This window comes from Quercus suber, unplaced genomic scaffold (assembly GCF_002906115.3).
Source record: "Quercus suber isolate HL8 unplaced genomic scaffold, Cork oak 2.0 scaffold_721, whole genome shotgun sequence".
Taxonomy (NCBI): domain Eukaryota; kingdom Viridiplantae; phylum Streptophyta; class Magnoliopsida; order Fagales; family Fagaceae; genus Quercus; species Quercus suber.
This window is the reverse complement of record NW_027070161.1, coordinates 26,341-43,176: the sequence shown is the minus strand read 5'-3', so window position 1 is coordinate 43,176 and position 16,836 is coordinate 26,341. Positions and strand designations below refer to the sequence as shown.

Genomic DNA, 16,836 nt, shown 5'->3' with positions numbered 1-16,836 from the left:
TTTTTAGTGAGATTTGGTCTGGTGGACTAGATCTAGCTTGGGTTGCAAAAGTTGGCAAATTTTGATTGGTTGTTGCTGATTTTTATGTTGTCCAAAAATTTGACTTTAGGGATTTGCCGGTTTGGAATTACAAAATCTTGTATTTGACTTGTGGTCAAGATTAGTGGGCTTTTTTTTATTAGTTTAGTTTTTTTTTTTTTTGGCTTTTTAAATCTTTTGAAATACAGTAATAAATATAAAAAGTCGTAAGAGAGAAGGGTAAATTTGGAAAGGTGGTGAAGTTGGTGTTGGAGTGTGAAAGTGTGGTGTGGGCAGCTATAAATTTTTAGTTATGAGGACGGCCCGCGTCCACGTTGCCCACTTTTTTGCCTTTTGGGACTTTCCGTTTTCCCACTCGGCTTTGGTACCCACAACTTTTGAAATTACTTTTTTACCCTTATTCATAACTCTTTTTGATATGTCGATATTTTTGGACTTATTGTACTCCAAGGAATTCAAGCATCAATGCTCTTTTGCATCGGCCGTCCTTGTGAGGAACTGTATTTCTTTAAATATAAACAACAAGTAATTTGACAAGTTGTTAATTTTCGTGCCTTTGAATAAGGGTGAGATTCCTTGACAATTCAGAAGTTTAGATAGAAAATATATATTTCTTATTGTAAAATAAGAAGATTCTGTATGTTTTTTAATAATAATGATAATAAAATAGATTATATTCTTTCTCAAAAAAAAAAAGATTATATTAATATTAGTACAAAAAAAAGGTAAGAAAGTCTTAAGTACATGGTCCTCTCAACCAAAAAAAAATCTTTAAATTAATGGGTGAGAATTGTCCACTGATTTTTCCCCGCACCCCTCTTTTTCTTCCCTTCTATTTTTGTCTTTGGCGTTTTAGAGGAACATTCTCATTAATCATTGTGTAAGATGATAAGTTAAACTACTTTTGCCCAATCTATAATTTTATATGAAACTACACCTCATCTTGGTTGAGAAGAATATGAGAACTTAGAAGGGATCAAGAAAAAAGATGGAAGAAAATAGTGAAAGTGAAAGAAGGTATTAACAATCGGTAACATAAAGAGAAATTAGGACTAAGCAATTATAAACAATTTTGAAATAACTAAAAAAAAAAAAAATCAAATCACTCTCCACAAATTTAAGTACTTATGAGGTGTAAAGTGTAAGGGCCGAAATTCAAGCTTTCAGGAGAAACCTTCACATATATATACACTTAGATTATATTAAAGTAGAATTTCTATCTTGTATTAAAAAAAAAAAAAAAAAAAAAAAACCAAAACGCAGACCTAAAAATAGAGACTCAACTATTAAACAAATTAAGTTCAATAAATCATGAATAATAATATGGTTGCAAAAAAAATTTATGAGTATAAATCACAATTAAGCTATTGAATATATATATATATATATATAAATATAGACTTAAAATTTATTCGTACTAACAAGTTCAACTTTTTTTTTGAGAATGAAGTTCAGCTTGATAAGTTTGATTTACAATCTTGAGAAAAATCCTATATTCTTTTTACCAATACTAGGGCGGCAAGGCATATCAGCATATGTGCGATTGGATGAAGCTCCACGTAATCTACTTTGCCTAAAACGATAAGGAGAGATAAAAATAAAGTTTTCCTATCAAGAAAAAATAAAGTTCAACACGTAATCTGTCATATTACAGAGTGGCATCCAATATCTATAAGAAAAAGGTATGAATACAAATCAATTTACTTTCCTATCTATATTTCTCTTTATCGAAGTTTCCGAATATTAATTAATTACACATCTTTTTTAATTTTACTTTTAAACGAAGAAAGATAAGCTAAAAAGAGAGATTAAGATGAGTTTTGCCGACCCACAAACTCAATCATGGAATGGTAAAACTAAATTATTTTTTTATCTAAAGACAAAGAGTGCAGAATTTGTTTACGTAATTGGAATTTCATGCATGTCTTTTCACATTACCGTCAAGTAATGTTCAAAGTTTTTATTTATTTATTTATTTATTTATTTATAATGTAAACCGTAGATTTTCAACCAAAGACACTCAAAAAGGAGGTGAAAAGTATGTGGTCTTAAAGCACACCACGCCGAAAATGGGACCCCTATTTGATTGTGACTATCCCAATTTGTAGACATGTCTTCACTTTGCTTTGGTCCAAAAAATATCTCCCATTTTTTTCTAAATGCTGTGGATTTTCCTTGATCTTATCGTAATAGTTGAATTACTGTAAACTATTGTTTATTATTGCAAGTTGAGATTGCAAGTGGTGCAATTTTATATTTACATAGTTGTAGGACCGTAAATTATTTCATAATTTTTTTCACGATTTTAACGTAGCAGACTGTGAGTAATTAATTATCACTTATATATGAACGTTTCATCAAATTTTTTTTTTTCCCAATTACACTCGATCTATCAGGTTACAATTATGTCAAGAAGTTGTGAAAATTTTGTGGTCTTGGACTTTTCGCTTTCATATATGCCTGCTTCAAAATTAATGGGAGAGATCGACATGCGGCTCAAGATGGCGTTGATGGTTTCGTTAATCATGGATTAAGCAGCAATTGGTGGTTAAATCACATGGTTCAGTCAAAATATGTAGGAAACCCACTCATCCTAAGGCCATTTTGGTCATATACTCAATTATTATTTATGATAAGTATTAGCAGTAAAGACTTTTTCTCCCATCTTCATTGTTGTTCCACGACCACGCACTCACGCAGCTATTAAAAATGTAAAAAATGTTTCTTTCTTGGTAAATCATTAACATTTGAAGAGTCTGATACTTTGATAAAATAAAATATTAAAAAATTTTAACTTTTGAGCGGCAAATTTGGTGGAGGGCCCGTAGGCATGGCAATCGGGTCAAACTGCATTTTTCACATGAAAAAAAAAAATTATATAAATTTGAAAACGTGTCCTTGTATTTATTGACATAAAATATATATAAAAAATAAAAAAACTTGGTAAGTTTTGCAACAAATTATTTAATATAAAAAGAGTATTGTAATTGGGTATGTGTATAAGTACCAATAAAAAAAATTGAGTATTGTAATCGTTCAATGACTAATGAATTGAATGATTTGAAGTGTGGACAAAAACAAAAAATTATTATGCTTAAGAGAGAATTGTGCATAAGTGTATTTTATGAAAGAATGTTGGTGATAATCCTTATTAATGAAGTTACGCAATTACAGTTGAGGTGATCCGATTTAATTGTTTGTACGATTGTTTATATCTTGATTAGATGCATTGGCTTGATCACGAGTTACTTTATGTGTTGTTTGTTAATAAATCTTGTAAACTGGATTCCGGTAGAGCTTTTAGGACTGTGTAGTGTATAATACAAAGCATGACATTTTTTTTTGTATAGAAATTATACTAAGGAATTATGATACTTTTTTAAGTGTATTATTTCTTTCTTTTTCTTTTTCTTATTTGTTTTATGAAATTACAATTATAAGTATGGTCAATGAGACTATACTTTTATGCATTGGTTTCTAGTTAACTAGACTTTGCAAAATTATGTTCTCTCTATTTTGTGCACCATGATGAAGCAAGTGCAATTCTGCTATGCCTAGGTGGAACATAAAAATATTTTTTTTTGGGCAATGATTGAACTATATTTTTTAGAACCATACCATTTGTCATAACTTTTGCCATAACCAATAGTTATGACACAAAAATTGTGTCCACAGAACTTCTCAAACGAAACTTATGTGGAAAATAAAATTTGATAATACTATTACACTAGTTAGTAATCCGTGCAATACACAAGATATTTTAAGATAAAGAAATGCTAATGAGTGTCTTTAGAACACTAGTTAATAATCCATTTAAAAAAATTTTTATGAAAATTGAAAAAAAAAAGTAATTAATATTTTAACAGTTTTTTTCATTTCCCATTAAAGTAGTATCAAAATTTTCCTAAAATGGATTATTAATGAGTGCCCTAATGGATTTTTATTTCTTTTACTTTTTTTTTTTTATCTAAACATGGAATTTGATAATTCGTAGTTATTTATAGACATTTCTTATTACCACAAAAGAAATATATACATCTCTTATGATTATGTTTGTATATGGAACTATATGTTCTAGTATTAGACATTGATTATAAAATGGAATCTTATATAATACTATTTAAAGAAATTATGATGTATCAAGAATCTACTTTAATGGAGGGTTTAAATAAAAATTTTAATTTAATTTCTATTAAAAAATGTAAGGTAAGAATGTTGAATTCCACCCTATCTGATTGTTGTCCTACCGCGGAGCCAGGCGCGGTGCGGTTTTTGCCTTCGTCCCCGAGTGCAGGCAAGTAAGGAGGGTTTCATAGTCTCAGCTCCAAGTTTGGAATCCCACATCGGTTAGAAGAGTGCCCCACTCATGCTTTATATGCCTCTGAGACTTGCATGAGTGTACCACTACTCACATGTGAGTAGTGGTACACTCATGCAAGTCACAGAGGCATATAAAGCATGAGTGGGGCGCTCTTTTAACCGATATGGGATTACAAGTCCAAGTCCAAGCTAAGCGGTTGCTTGCTTGGTCCTGCACTCGGAGACGAGGGCAAAGACGCACCTCGTCGCTTGTACAATCAGATGAGGTATTCTTACCTTACAAAAAATATTAGAATAATATGTAAAATAGTAAATCTCAAAAGTTATATGGCATGATATTATAAGTCAAACAGAAGTTAAATGGTTTTGGTTTTGTATAGATTATTATAGACGAGGACAAAAATTTTGAACTTTAAAATAATATATTTTGCACCCTTAAAGGAAATCATAAATTGGTTAATATAATTATAAATTAGCAGACTTTAGTAAAATTTTATATATATTTATTAAGCCACGTTAATTCAAACAGTAAAAAATATATATTAGCACCCAAAACACTAAAAACATATATACTATATTGGTGGTGCTAACATTTTTAATTTTAACACCCAAGCTACAGCATACGATGGCTACAAAGTGATAAATTTTAATGTTGTTTATTTTGTGACCCAACTATTTCTCATTAAAATATGTTTTTGCTCTCTTAGTTGTATTGTAAAGAATAAAAAATATTAATATATTTTTTTGGTAAAAAAAAAAAACATTTTTAATACTAAGTGTATTGTAAAGTAATGTGTTAAAATAGATAAAATAATTTTTTGAGTAGTTAAAAACTAAAGTTTTTTAGTACCACTAATGTGAATGCTCTAAGTAAAGGATTTTTTAGACATTTGAAAAATTGGTCAGTCAAACTCTACCTACTAAAACATTGGGTCAAGTAGGGATTTGCAAGCCAACCTTTTTGGGAAGAAATATCTTATTTCACATATGATTTTTGCTTAATATCATAATTTTTCATTGTTAAATCCCCCCCTCTTCATTGTAGCTCAACTTACACTTTTTCATGTTTTCAGAGGAAACTTTCAAGGTCCAAATCTCTCTTTTTCCATTAAAAATATCAAATTATAAAAAAAAAAATTAAATAATCTCTTTCTTTGATTCTCACTTTCTTTGTTTCTTTTCTTCGTTGTTCTCAATCTTCAAATCTTTTGGAAGTTTTGGTAAGAGTTCTATCTCATCGCTCCCTAAAATTTTGACCCCAATCCTAGCTAAAATCTCAAGGAAAATAGTTTTTTCTTACAAGAAACTAAATAAGAAAGTTAAGAAATAGTTTTCCAACTCATTTTAAAGTTATTACTAAATATAGAAAAATGTAAAAAAAAAAAAAAATTAAAAATGATTCATTTTCTAAAAAATATTGATGTTAAAACAAACCGTGTAAGCCCCAATTGCAACTACAAATGCCCTTAAAATCTACCTCTAAATCAACAACCTACCGCTCATCAAAACCTATATTATTAAGTAATTAAGATGTTAGAAATAAGGAGAAGAAGGATTAGTACGGTAGTACCATGACCACTAAAAAACTTCGTAGGCTTGCAATGCCTTCGATAGTGATAAGCAAGGTCCAACCGTACATGACATTTGCTCTTTAGGCTTTATTTCTGGTAGCTTGGCAATGGTGATTGAGGCTTATAGTAATTGCAATGTGGGTGCTCAACAGATGAAGGAGAAAAATAAGAGAGAATAAAAAAATACGATAAAGTTTTAAAATGAATTATTTTATTAAATATTTATTTTAAAACTGAATTTTTTTTATTCTTTCCCATCTAACCTAGCTATTAAAAATGTGACAGAATGGCCAATTTGGTCATTTCCCTAACGTTGGGGACTTATAATTTTAAACTCGATCTAGAGGGGCCAGTGTAATTTGGATTCAAATTTCAAGAGTCTTTTTGTATATTTTTTTTTTTTGGTTAGAATTAAAAATATAACAAAGAAATCTAATCTATTCAAGTGACTAATGGTCTAATCAAGTAGCGATTGATCACTTAATCGTCTAAAAATGATGTGACTGAACATTTAATAATCTAAAAGTTATGTAACATATTGTTTTTAACAATAAATTTTGAGCCCCCCCAGCACCTATGGCCCTGCCACAAACTTGTCTCTACGTGGCACTAACATTACATTGGAGATGATATGGTCCCTGAGGAACAAAGTAGTGCACAATGATAGGCAGGTGAGCTTGCTTGTTGAGCTCCACAATTTAGAAAGAAGGTTTAGGCTTGTTTGGATTTAGAGGAGAGAGGGGAGAGTGGAGTAGAGTTCGCTGAAAATAAACTAATTTTGGACCAATTTTACTCTATTTTACTGTACTCCTCATTCCTCTCTCTCAATCCAAACGGATTATTTAAGAGCATATTCTTGTAATTGAGATTTGAAACCAATGTGCAGCTTAGTCCAAGACCAGTTGACAAGTTGTAACTTGTTGGAAGGTCCATCAACCTAGGGGCGAAGCCAGGAATTTTCGTTTGGGGGGACCAAGTTGCAATTCTAATATATTTATTAAGACAACCCTCACATACACTTATACACAAGCTTTTTTATTATATAAACACACTTTTTTATTTTATAAGTTATATATACACACACCAAACAAAAACAAAAAGAGCTTAGTAACTTTAATCAAAATTATGTTTGGTGACGATCTTTCATAAAATAAAATTCATTTTTATTTTTTTTATATAGTGAAATTCTTAAAAAATTTCATTTTCGATACAAATTATCAAATTTTATACTAAAGTAAAAAATCTTTCAATTGAACTAATGAAATTTTTAAAAACATAAATGATCCAAAACTTGGAGGACTAAGTTAAGTTTCAAACATATTTGATGCTATCTTGCTCTAACCCATTATGTAAAAACTAAAAAGACATTTCATGTATAGTTTTAGTGATATTATTTTTTAATGAGTCAGTGACTTGTTAATTGCCATATAACTGGTTGAAAAAGATATAGATTCAAATATGTTTAGTGCCAAACTTTATCAAATATTTAACAGATATAAGGGCATATTTTACAATAAAAAAAAATAGAATTGTGAAAAATAATATTATGTCTCTATAATTATTAGACCAATTTTTTTTTAAGAGTATCATTGGACTAAATCAAATATTGGGGGGGGGGCAACTCTTATTTTTGTAGACTAAATTTTGAAAAAATTAAAATAATTATATATATATATATATATTTTTTTTTTTTTAAATTTTCAAAATTTTGGGGGCCCACCCTTACACGTAGCTACGCCCCTGCATCAACCAAATGGGGTGATAAAATTTTGATATGGCATGTTCAAATGAGAATACATTTCTCGAGATGAAAACTGAGATATTTTAAAGGTGTGGGCTAGAAGTATAATGGTGTATTATCTTATGTTTGCTGAAGGTTCTGCCATAATTTGGGTTTTGTAGCTGGCTAGAGATAAAAAAAGTTCCAAAGTATAATTGTTGAGGGCGATTCTAATATTTGTGTTTATGCCTTAAATAAGAATTTGGAGGAGGCATGTTAGGAGAGTCAACTACTATTGAATGATGCGTTAGTCTTGGCTAATTCATTTGTGTGTTGTTTTTGTTGGATCAAAATAGATGCTAATTTTGTAGCTTATGAACTAAGTAAGTATGTTTTGTTCTCAAATATCTTTTCTTTTTCTTCTTCTTCTTCTTCTTTTTTTTTTTTTTTTTGTAACTATCAATCCTTTCCTCCTACTCTCATGGTGGCTTGGGAAGGAGATGTCTTTTTTGCCCCTTTAATGAATATTAACATTACTCAGTCTCTTGTCTCTGTGTGTTGTGTGTGTATCTCTCTCAGTTGTGCTTTAAAAACACAATACCTTCCAACAATCTCTACGAATCTTAAGAATCTTAGGTTATGTTTGGTAACGGTTTTTGTTTTCTATTTTCAAAAACTTGTTTATGGGAATATTAAAAAAAAAAAAAAAACCAATTTTCTTGTATTTTTGAAATAAAAAACATGTTTGGTTAGTTGAAATTAAAAAAATAGTTTTTTAAAGAAAAAAATAGAAAATACTAAAATGTATTGTTAGTAGAATTTGAATTCTAATTCTAACTAATTAAATGAGACAGATTCATTAAATTAAATGCGTATTTTTGTTGACTTTTGAAAATTAAAAACTGAAAATAACTTTTTGCATGTTTTTAGTTTCCTTCACAAATTAAGTTTTGAGAATAATTTTGTTTTCTGTCTATTTTGGGTTGCTAAACAAGTTTTTTAGTCTTAAAAATTGAAAATTATTTTTGGAAACAGAAAATAAGGGGAAAAAATATTTACCAAACATAACCTTAGATATCCTATTCATTGCTCATACTCCTTTATCACTTACCTATTGTTCTTAATCAATACAAAAAACATTTATATATTAAAAAAATGATAATAAATTTAGGGACACAACGTTATATATATATATATATATATAATTGATATGGTCTTTTGTGATTGGTGCATGATAAAAGTAGTGTCAATGGTAAACATTAGTGAAAATAATATTGTTTGGATGATAACAACAGTAATAAAAAGAAAAATAATTATGAAAAATTTGTATTCTTTTCTATAAGGACGGAACCAGGATTTGAACCTTGGGAGGGACAAAGCATGAATCAAAAAAATTTCATGTGACATGGTTTATTAAAAAAAAAAAAACATGGTAAACAAAAAGTTGCACTTTATTACCTAAATATTTAAGTCAAGAAGGATATAATATGAACAAAAAAAGTAGAAAGTTACAACATGATATTCTAACGAAGAGGACTTCAAATCTCCAGATTTTGGGTAATTGGAATTAATATGTTGATTTTATCATATTGACCAACTCACCAATATGATAATCTCATACTTTTGGATGTAACTAAAAATCACACTAATGAAGTTTTTCAAAACTTTGTTTGAGGATTTTAAAAAATTGGGATATCAATATTAAGAGTTGGCAATGCTACGTTATTAATATTGGCTTCTATAAGAATTTTGGCATTTTATCTTAAAAAAAATAAATAATTATTGTAATTCACTTTCCTATAATTTATAAATCAATTTAAAAAGTCATATAAATTGTTGTAAACCCGTAAGAGAATTTTTTTTTCTCTATGATATTTTTTTGCTTATAAATTTTTTTTTGGGGGGGGGGGGTTGTCAATGGCCCCCCTCAGCCCCTTAGTGGGTCCATCACTGTTTTTCTATAAATAAGTCATGGGCTTGAGTCTAGGAAATCAACCTCTCAAAAATAAAAATTTGAAATAAGAGAGGTTGTCAAAGTCAGGATCTTATGTAAGAGGAGGTAGGTATGATTATGAATTATAGCATTAGAAGGTAGATTGTAAGGTCCTACTTATTTTTTATATTTAAAGTAAAAAACACATTAATAGTGACTTTATATTTTAAATAATCACATAAATTATGAATTCATCCAAAAAAAGACAAAGATTTGCATCAATGTGATGTGATTTGTATACATTACGTCTATACTAACGAAACAAATATACTTAAATTTTAATACAGTGTATTCAAAAAGTTTAGCAGATGTTTAATTAGCAACTAAGTAGTGACGAAGCTAGGAGTTCTATTGAGGGGGGGCGAAGTATAAACAATTTTTTTTTTCCTTGAAAATTCAAACTAGCATCCATTTAGTATAACAAATGGAAAGACACAAATATTTTTTAATAAATTACGAAACAATTATATATCAAAAAGAAATATAGCATTATTTTAAATCTCAAAAATCATCATAACTAAAATAATTATTTCAAACCAAGTATGACAATTGTTAACCATAAATTTATAATTTGGAATACTTTCAGCAAGTGTCAAACACCACTTCCTTATTCATAAAAAAATCTCATTAGGAACTTAAGTAATTGTGTCTATATGCATCAATCATTGAACAATGTGTAGTGTGTCATGACTTACGACTCGCTTGGGTGTGGCATTTTTAATCTTACCATCTACTAATTGCTAAACATAACAGTAACCATTCCACTAAACAAAAAGACAAAACATCTCAACTGAATTAATTGTTCAGCTGCTATAGAGCCACTCCCAAAACTCATTATACAACACTTTATAACTATTAAAAAAAAAAACCAACTCATTTCAAAGTCAAATAAAGTGAGGTAGTAATAATACCGTTCAGAGAAAGAGAATAGACAAAAAGAAATAAACGACACAAAAAGAAAGAGAGAGCAACTTAGCAAACAAACAAACAAACAAAGATAAAATAAGCAGAAACGGCGGCAGTGTCATGAATGGATCAAAGAGGGCAAAATCACACACTCTCTCTATGATTCGAAGATCTGATCAATTCAGATCTAATAAAATTATTAAGGGCTTTTTTCTTATTTATTTGGGCTTTACTTTTATGTTGTTTGGGCTCCTTTTTCTTGAATGTTGTTTGGGTTAATTTTTTTGGTTAAAGAGGTCAAGGTTTTTTTTTTTTTTTTTTTTTTTTTTTTTTTTTGTGGTGGGGGTGGGGGGGGTGGTGTGGGGGGGAACAATTTTGTTAAACCCAAATTCAAAAAACTCATAAAATATTATGTACTTCTCTTTTGTTTTATAAATACCAGGGGGGCCATTGCCCCCCAAGGTTATCAAATAGCTTTGTCCTTGCAACCAAGTAACATAAATAACTATAAACACATACACCAAATGTTTTCCAAGTTTCAAGTTCAAAATTCAAAATAAGTCAGCAAATAGAAGCTAGCTATCTACAATATGAAATCCAAAAATAATATGAATTATAAGGTATTTTCCTTTTCCTTTTTTAGATGAGGTTTTGTGTGTGTGTGTGTGGAGATTTTAAGTTGATCTAGGATAAATTTGACACTTCATACTCATAGGCATGTTTGGGCCATTGGTATCCTTTGGATTTGAACCGTTCAATGGGTGTAGTTGGGCCTTTTTCAACCTAACCCAAAATTTAGTTTTTAGTTGGATTAGTAGGATCTTATATAATCCCACAATCCTACACAATCCTTTTTATGATTCTACCAAAAATGCAATTGTGCTATGATCCTAATCATTTTAGTCAAGTGGATACATGAGAGATATGATCCAAATCACAATTTTGACAACCATGAGTAAAACTGTCTATCATGACTTCTCTCAGACCTCACAAAAGTAAGAGTTTTGTGTACTAAGTATAATATTTTGAGCAAAGTTTTTTTATTTAATAATAAAAACTATTTAGTATAAAAGTATAATAACCCAATGAAAAAACGATTTAGTATATTTTTTATAATAAATTTCCCCCAATATTTCACTCAAAAAGAAAAAAAAAATCCACCAATATTTATGTGTGGAGGGCAGTGCATCCATAATAAAAATTAAAACTTAGTGGGCTTTTACAAGTGGGTGGGCCTAATGCTGTCCACCCAAATCGAACTTCACCCCCAAAAATTGACCTAAGAGGCCGAAACTACAAAATCATCGAACTCGTATGTCAGAACCTCACACACACACACACACCCACACACCCACGGAGCTAGAGCCAGAACCAGATATGGGGGTGACAAAGGAACAAGTGGAATCTTCATTGAAGTCAAAGATGAATCCTTCACATCTCGTAAGCCCTAATTCTTTTTTTCTTTTTCTTTTTTAGCTTCATATAAATTTGTTGTTTTCTTTTACTTTGTCTTTTGGGTTCATCTGTATATTAATTTCAGTTCAGTTCGTAATATTCATATAAATTTGTTGTTTTCCAATAGTTTTTTTTTTTTAAATCTTTGTCGATAGTAGGGGTATAGTATTAGACGAATCAAACCTAACCTTAAAACCACACTCGTTACTAGGTTTGGGACAGGTTCTGTTGGCTTTTATGTGATTCAGCTGAAATTAGATGTCAGACAATTGCTTTAATAATGTTAGTTAACATGCGAATTTGCTATACGATCTAAATTACATCGTCATTATTATTGTTGTTGTTGTTGAATCCTAGTATGGTAGGTGAAATCACATTGGAACAATCATAATGTCGACAGTATATATTATTATTATTTCAAAGTGCTGTGAACTCTAAGGAGGCTGAATGTCATTGCAAAATGAAACTGAGATCCTTGACCATGGTATAAAAGGTGTAGGAAGGTCTCTTTCAGATTAAGGTTGTTAGGCTGCATCAATTCAAGCAACGCCGGGTTAAGTTTTTTTAGACCAAGTATTGTTAGTTTGTTACTACTACTGCTTCTAGGTTTGGACATGACTGGTCCGTGTGGCTTATGCTTTCTTTGTGGGGTTAAAGTTGGCTTCTATGCCCTCGGAGCTGGAGGTGTTGCAATGCGATCATTTGTGCCCCTTGCTTGGTGTTATGCAGTCCCACTTGGCGATGCCATGTGTTCAAGGGGTGAGGGACAACACCTGTTTTTAAGTTTGGGTGAGAGTGATCCATGTTTGAGTTTAGTTGTAGGCGAGAGGGAGAAATTCAGGGACGTTTTATGAAGTAGCAAGGTTGCAATAGCATGTTCAGAGGCGCGACTATGCAATTCTTAACAGAGTTCCACAACTAATGGAGAATGCTTATTCTAATAAAATATTGGGTTTGTTATAATCTGGTTTAAAGCTTTTTCTTCTTCCTTTTTTTTAAAAAAGAATAAAAAAGAAGAATAAACATATTTTGTTCTACAAAGAATGTGAGTTTGTATTGTTATAATGAGTAACAAAATAAAATTTTGGGGAAGACATTTATTAATAAAGGAATCTTGTTATCATATTTGGCCTACCCACTATGAAAATTATTAAGTAGCAGATAACAAAGATGTTCTGGGAAAAAATTTGATCATAACAAATTAAATAAAATTTTTAATTAGCAGATAGCAACTATTGTGATCAGTTATGCTCCATTTAGATGGACAGCTAGATATAGTCTGCAATTTACTTGGAGATCTTGGTGGTTGTACTACAACCAAAGATATTTAGAGGAATTAAAAAGTAAGTTAAAAAGAAGAAGAGATAAATTGTAGAGTGTGCATGCAGCAGTTACACAAGATAATAAATCCTGTCCAGGCCATTTAAAACATATAGATTTTTTTTTTTTGGTAATAATAAATAGTTGGGATTGGGGATTGGGGGGGGGGTGGGATTTGAATTCTGGATGTTTCCGTTTGAAACATGAGGAGGGGTTAGTTGAGCTTCAAAACCCCTGGATTCTTTTTTTTAATAGTTAGTACTTTCTTGTGCACTTTCTTTTACTTAAATACTCAAATTTTAACATTTCTATTTGCATTCCTTATATAACTAGTTTTATTGGATTTCCTTTTCATATTTTGTAAACACTTTTGAATCTGTTCTTGTTTCAGGAAGTAATTGATACATCTGGAGGGTAGGTTCTTTCTTGCAGACATATGTATTTTGAATTCAGAACTTTTCTCTACCTTGTTTTTTGTGGTGTTTATCAAACTTGTTTTACTCAATTTTAAGTGATTTTCAGTTGTGGAGCAAGTTTTGCAATTGAAATTGTATCAGAACAATTTGAAGGGAAGAGGTTGCTGGAGAGGCACCGATTGGTGAATGGTGCTCTGGAAGAGGAAATGAAGGAAATTCATGCTCTATCAATAAAGAAAGCTCTGACCCCTGAGCAGTGGAAACAACAGCAAGAGCCTGAAAAATCTAATACTGCTGCTTAGAATGTTGTTGTAAGTAGTCAAAACATTCAGAAAGTGTCCTCCCCTCCCCCCAAGCAAAACGTGTTGTGGCATGGAATTATGAATATGTCTTGGGCTTATTGAGACTTTGGACAAAGTACATCTACCAAAATTTTATTTACCATCATTTTACTTGGTTTTTGTTTAAGAATTTGTGATGTGATGTGCATCAAGAATTGCATGGCAAAAGTGGCCTGAGTTTTTTATTATTTACAGAATCCCACTATTTTAAGGGTATCTGTGTTCAACCCTTTGAGGCTACCTTTAGATATAAAAAGTAAAAAAACTATTCTAAACTCTAAAAGCTAGAGCAATGCTAGGTACTTGCAAATTTCACAACTTGTCCAACTAGTGACTTTTAGAGGTTTCGAACTCAAAATCTCATAGATTTCTTTGGGTTTGTTAAGTTGACAAGTTATTATTGATATAACATTACTTTTACATGAATCGAGATTTCTTTGGGTTTGTTAAGTTAACAAGTTATTATTGATATAACATTACTTTCACATAAATTTACCATTAACATCAATTTTATTATATATCAATCATATCATGTCATCTCAATGGTTGGGGAAATTTTAGCATGCAAATTGCTATATGATCCCTACCCTAGCTGGTGTCATATTATTGTCTAATTTATGGCTTAAAATCCAGAAGGGCATTTCTGCAGGAATTTATTACTCTTCTAATGACACCCCAATGATGGCCAATTAAATGGTGCACCTGCTCTTCTAGTGGTATGGAATATCAGCATTGCACTAATTGAGTTCAGAGTAAAAAACAAAAATGCACGGTAGTAATACTAATTAGTGTAATGCTGTGGAGAGCATGATTTCCATGGTATGGGACACCTTTGTGGAGAGAGTAAGCAAGGTTAAGCTGTTCTTGTGTTCTAAACAAAAGGGTGGAGCTCAAGGTCAATGGACAGCAAGCTAGAATTGCTATATCTTGTTCACTATTTGACTCTTTGTTTGGCAATATCTCCACGGGTTGGGGGATCTTGTTCCTGGTGTTTAAAATCAAAGCTCTTTTCTACGGGGGAGAATGAGTGAGAGCCAGAAGAACTACCACTAAAAGCCAAAAGGTGGGGACTGATCATCATTGAAGACTAGCGGCTTGTTTGGAAGTTTAGAGAGGGAGGAGAGTAAAGGAGAGTAGAGGGGAGGGGAGTAGTGGGGAGGAGAGTAGAGGAGAATGATTCACCTCCACCTTATTTGGATGTTTTTAAAATTAGTAAGGGGGAAGGGAGTAATTAGCCATTCTCTTTATGTAATTTTGTTAATATAATAAGGGTAAATTAGGTAATTTACTTGGTCAATAGTTTATGTACTCTACTCCCCCTCCAAATCTTTCCAATTTGGGGGAATTAATGGCTTGTTTGGAAATTTAGAGAGGGAGGAGAGTAGAGGGGAGTAGAGGGGAGGGGAGTAGTGGGGAGGAGAGTAGAGGAAAATGATTCCCCTCCACCTTGTTTGGATGGTTTTAAAATTAGTAAAGGGGAAGGGAGTAATTAGTCTTTCCCCTTGTGTAATTTTGTTAATATAATAAGGGTAAATTAGGTAATTTACTTGGTCAATAGTTTATGTACTCTACTCTACCTCCAAATCTCTCCAATTTGAGGGAATTAAAAATGGGGGGCTAGAGGGAGTTGAAACCTCTCCAAACCCCTCCCCCTCCTTCCTTAAAAAACTTCCAAACAAGGTAATTAGATTACTCTTCCTCCCTCTACTCTACTCCCCCTCCTTTTTTAAACATCCAAACAGGCCATAAAATTGGGGGGGCCAGAGGGAGTCCAAACCCCTCCAAACTCCTCCAAACCCCTCCCCCTCATTCTTTAAAAAACTTCCAAACAAGGTAATTGCATTACTCTCCCTCCCTCTACTCTACTCCCCCTCATTTTTTAAACATCCAAACATGCCCTAGAGGTTGAAGTGATTTTTCTGGGAGAATCAGGTTTTGATAAATGCTTTTCTATTTACGATGTAACGTTGTACTTATGCACCCCCCTTGGTCTCCAAATTGTTTCATAACATTCGCGTTCTATGAGAAATAATGACATTTTAAAATCAAAATTTCACTTATATAGGCTATAGCTTCTAATACAGTAATATGCTGTCTTTGCTGGAATATGCCACTACTGACACGTACATACTACATACACACAACTGCACACATGGGAACTCTCAACCACATATTTTTAAATATATCCTCTGATGTTGAAAATAGTAAAAAACAAAAATAAAAAAATGTGTAAGACAAGAGGTAGAGCAAACAAGGAGAAAATTTCTGCCAGTTATCCTGTCTGGTGAAACCAATATCTCTTACTATAGCTGTGAAAGTTAGGAGCTGAAATTGTGTAACATGATTTCAATTAGTGTGTGTAAGCGTGTGCATTATAATTTTAACGATTTCTTATTATCATTAATATACGTTACTCTTTGCCTAAACAAGCTTCAGACTTTCCACAGACGAGCAATGACATTTAGAAATAATATAGTAACACAAATTATTACTCAATTTTTTCTTGCTATAAGAGTGGTGTAATTGAGTGTGAGTAGTGAAAAAAAAAAAAGGTTTAAGCATAAATAATAAATAATCACCTATAATTTACCATGTTAAAATTATGACAAAAAATTATAAAATAATATATACTTTTAGAACTACTTTTGATTTAACCCGGTTGAGAAGGAAAAGTACATAAATTTAAAAACTAAATAAGCAAAGTAGATATAAAACCAAGTGTTGTTTACCAAAATAAATAAACCGAGGGCAAAAA

At 31.2% G+C, this 16,836-nt stretch overlaps 1 protein-coding gene across 1 annotated transcript; it reads left to right on the top strand.

The window, feature by feature from the left end:
- The first annotated feature begins 11,829 nt into the window (after window positions 1–11,829).
- Window positions 11,830–14,211, top strand: LOC112004603 (protein BOLA2). The gene is made up of 3 exons (XM_024036840.2): window positions 11,830–11,989; window positions 13,716–13,738; window positions 13,847–14,211. The coding sequence occupies exons 1-3, from the start codon at window positions 11,864–11,866 to the stop codon at window positions 14,040–14,042; spliced, it is 345 nt and encodes a 114-aa protein (XP_023892608.1). The 5' UTR covers window positions 11,830–11,863; the 3' UTR covers window positions 14,043–14,211.
- Window positions 14,212–16,836: the final 2,625 nt, after the last annotated feature.

Excerpts from the sequence above, each read along its gene's own strand:
- LOC112004603 (XM_024036840.2), top strand. The coding sequence starts at position 11,864 with ATGTCAGAACCTCACACACACACACACACCCACACACCCACGGAGCTA. Across the intron at positions 11,990-13,715 it reads AGATGAATCCTTCACATCTC|GAAGTAATTGATACATCTGG; the intron begins GTAAGCCCTAAT and ends TTCTTGTTTCAG. Across the intron at positions 13,739-13,846 it reads GTAATTGATACATCTGGAGG|TTGTGGAGCAAGTTTTGCAA; the intron begins GTAGGTTCTTTC and ends AGTGATTTTCAG.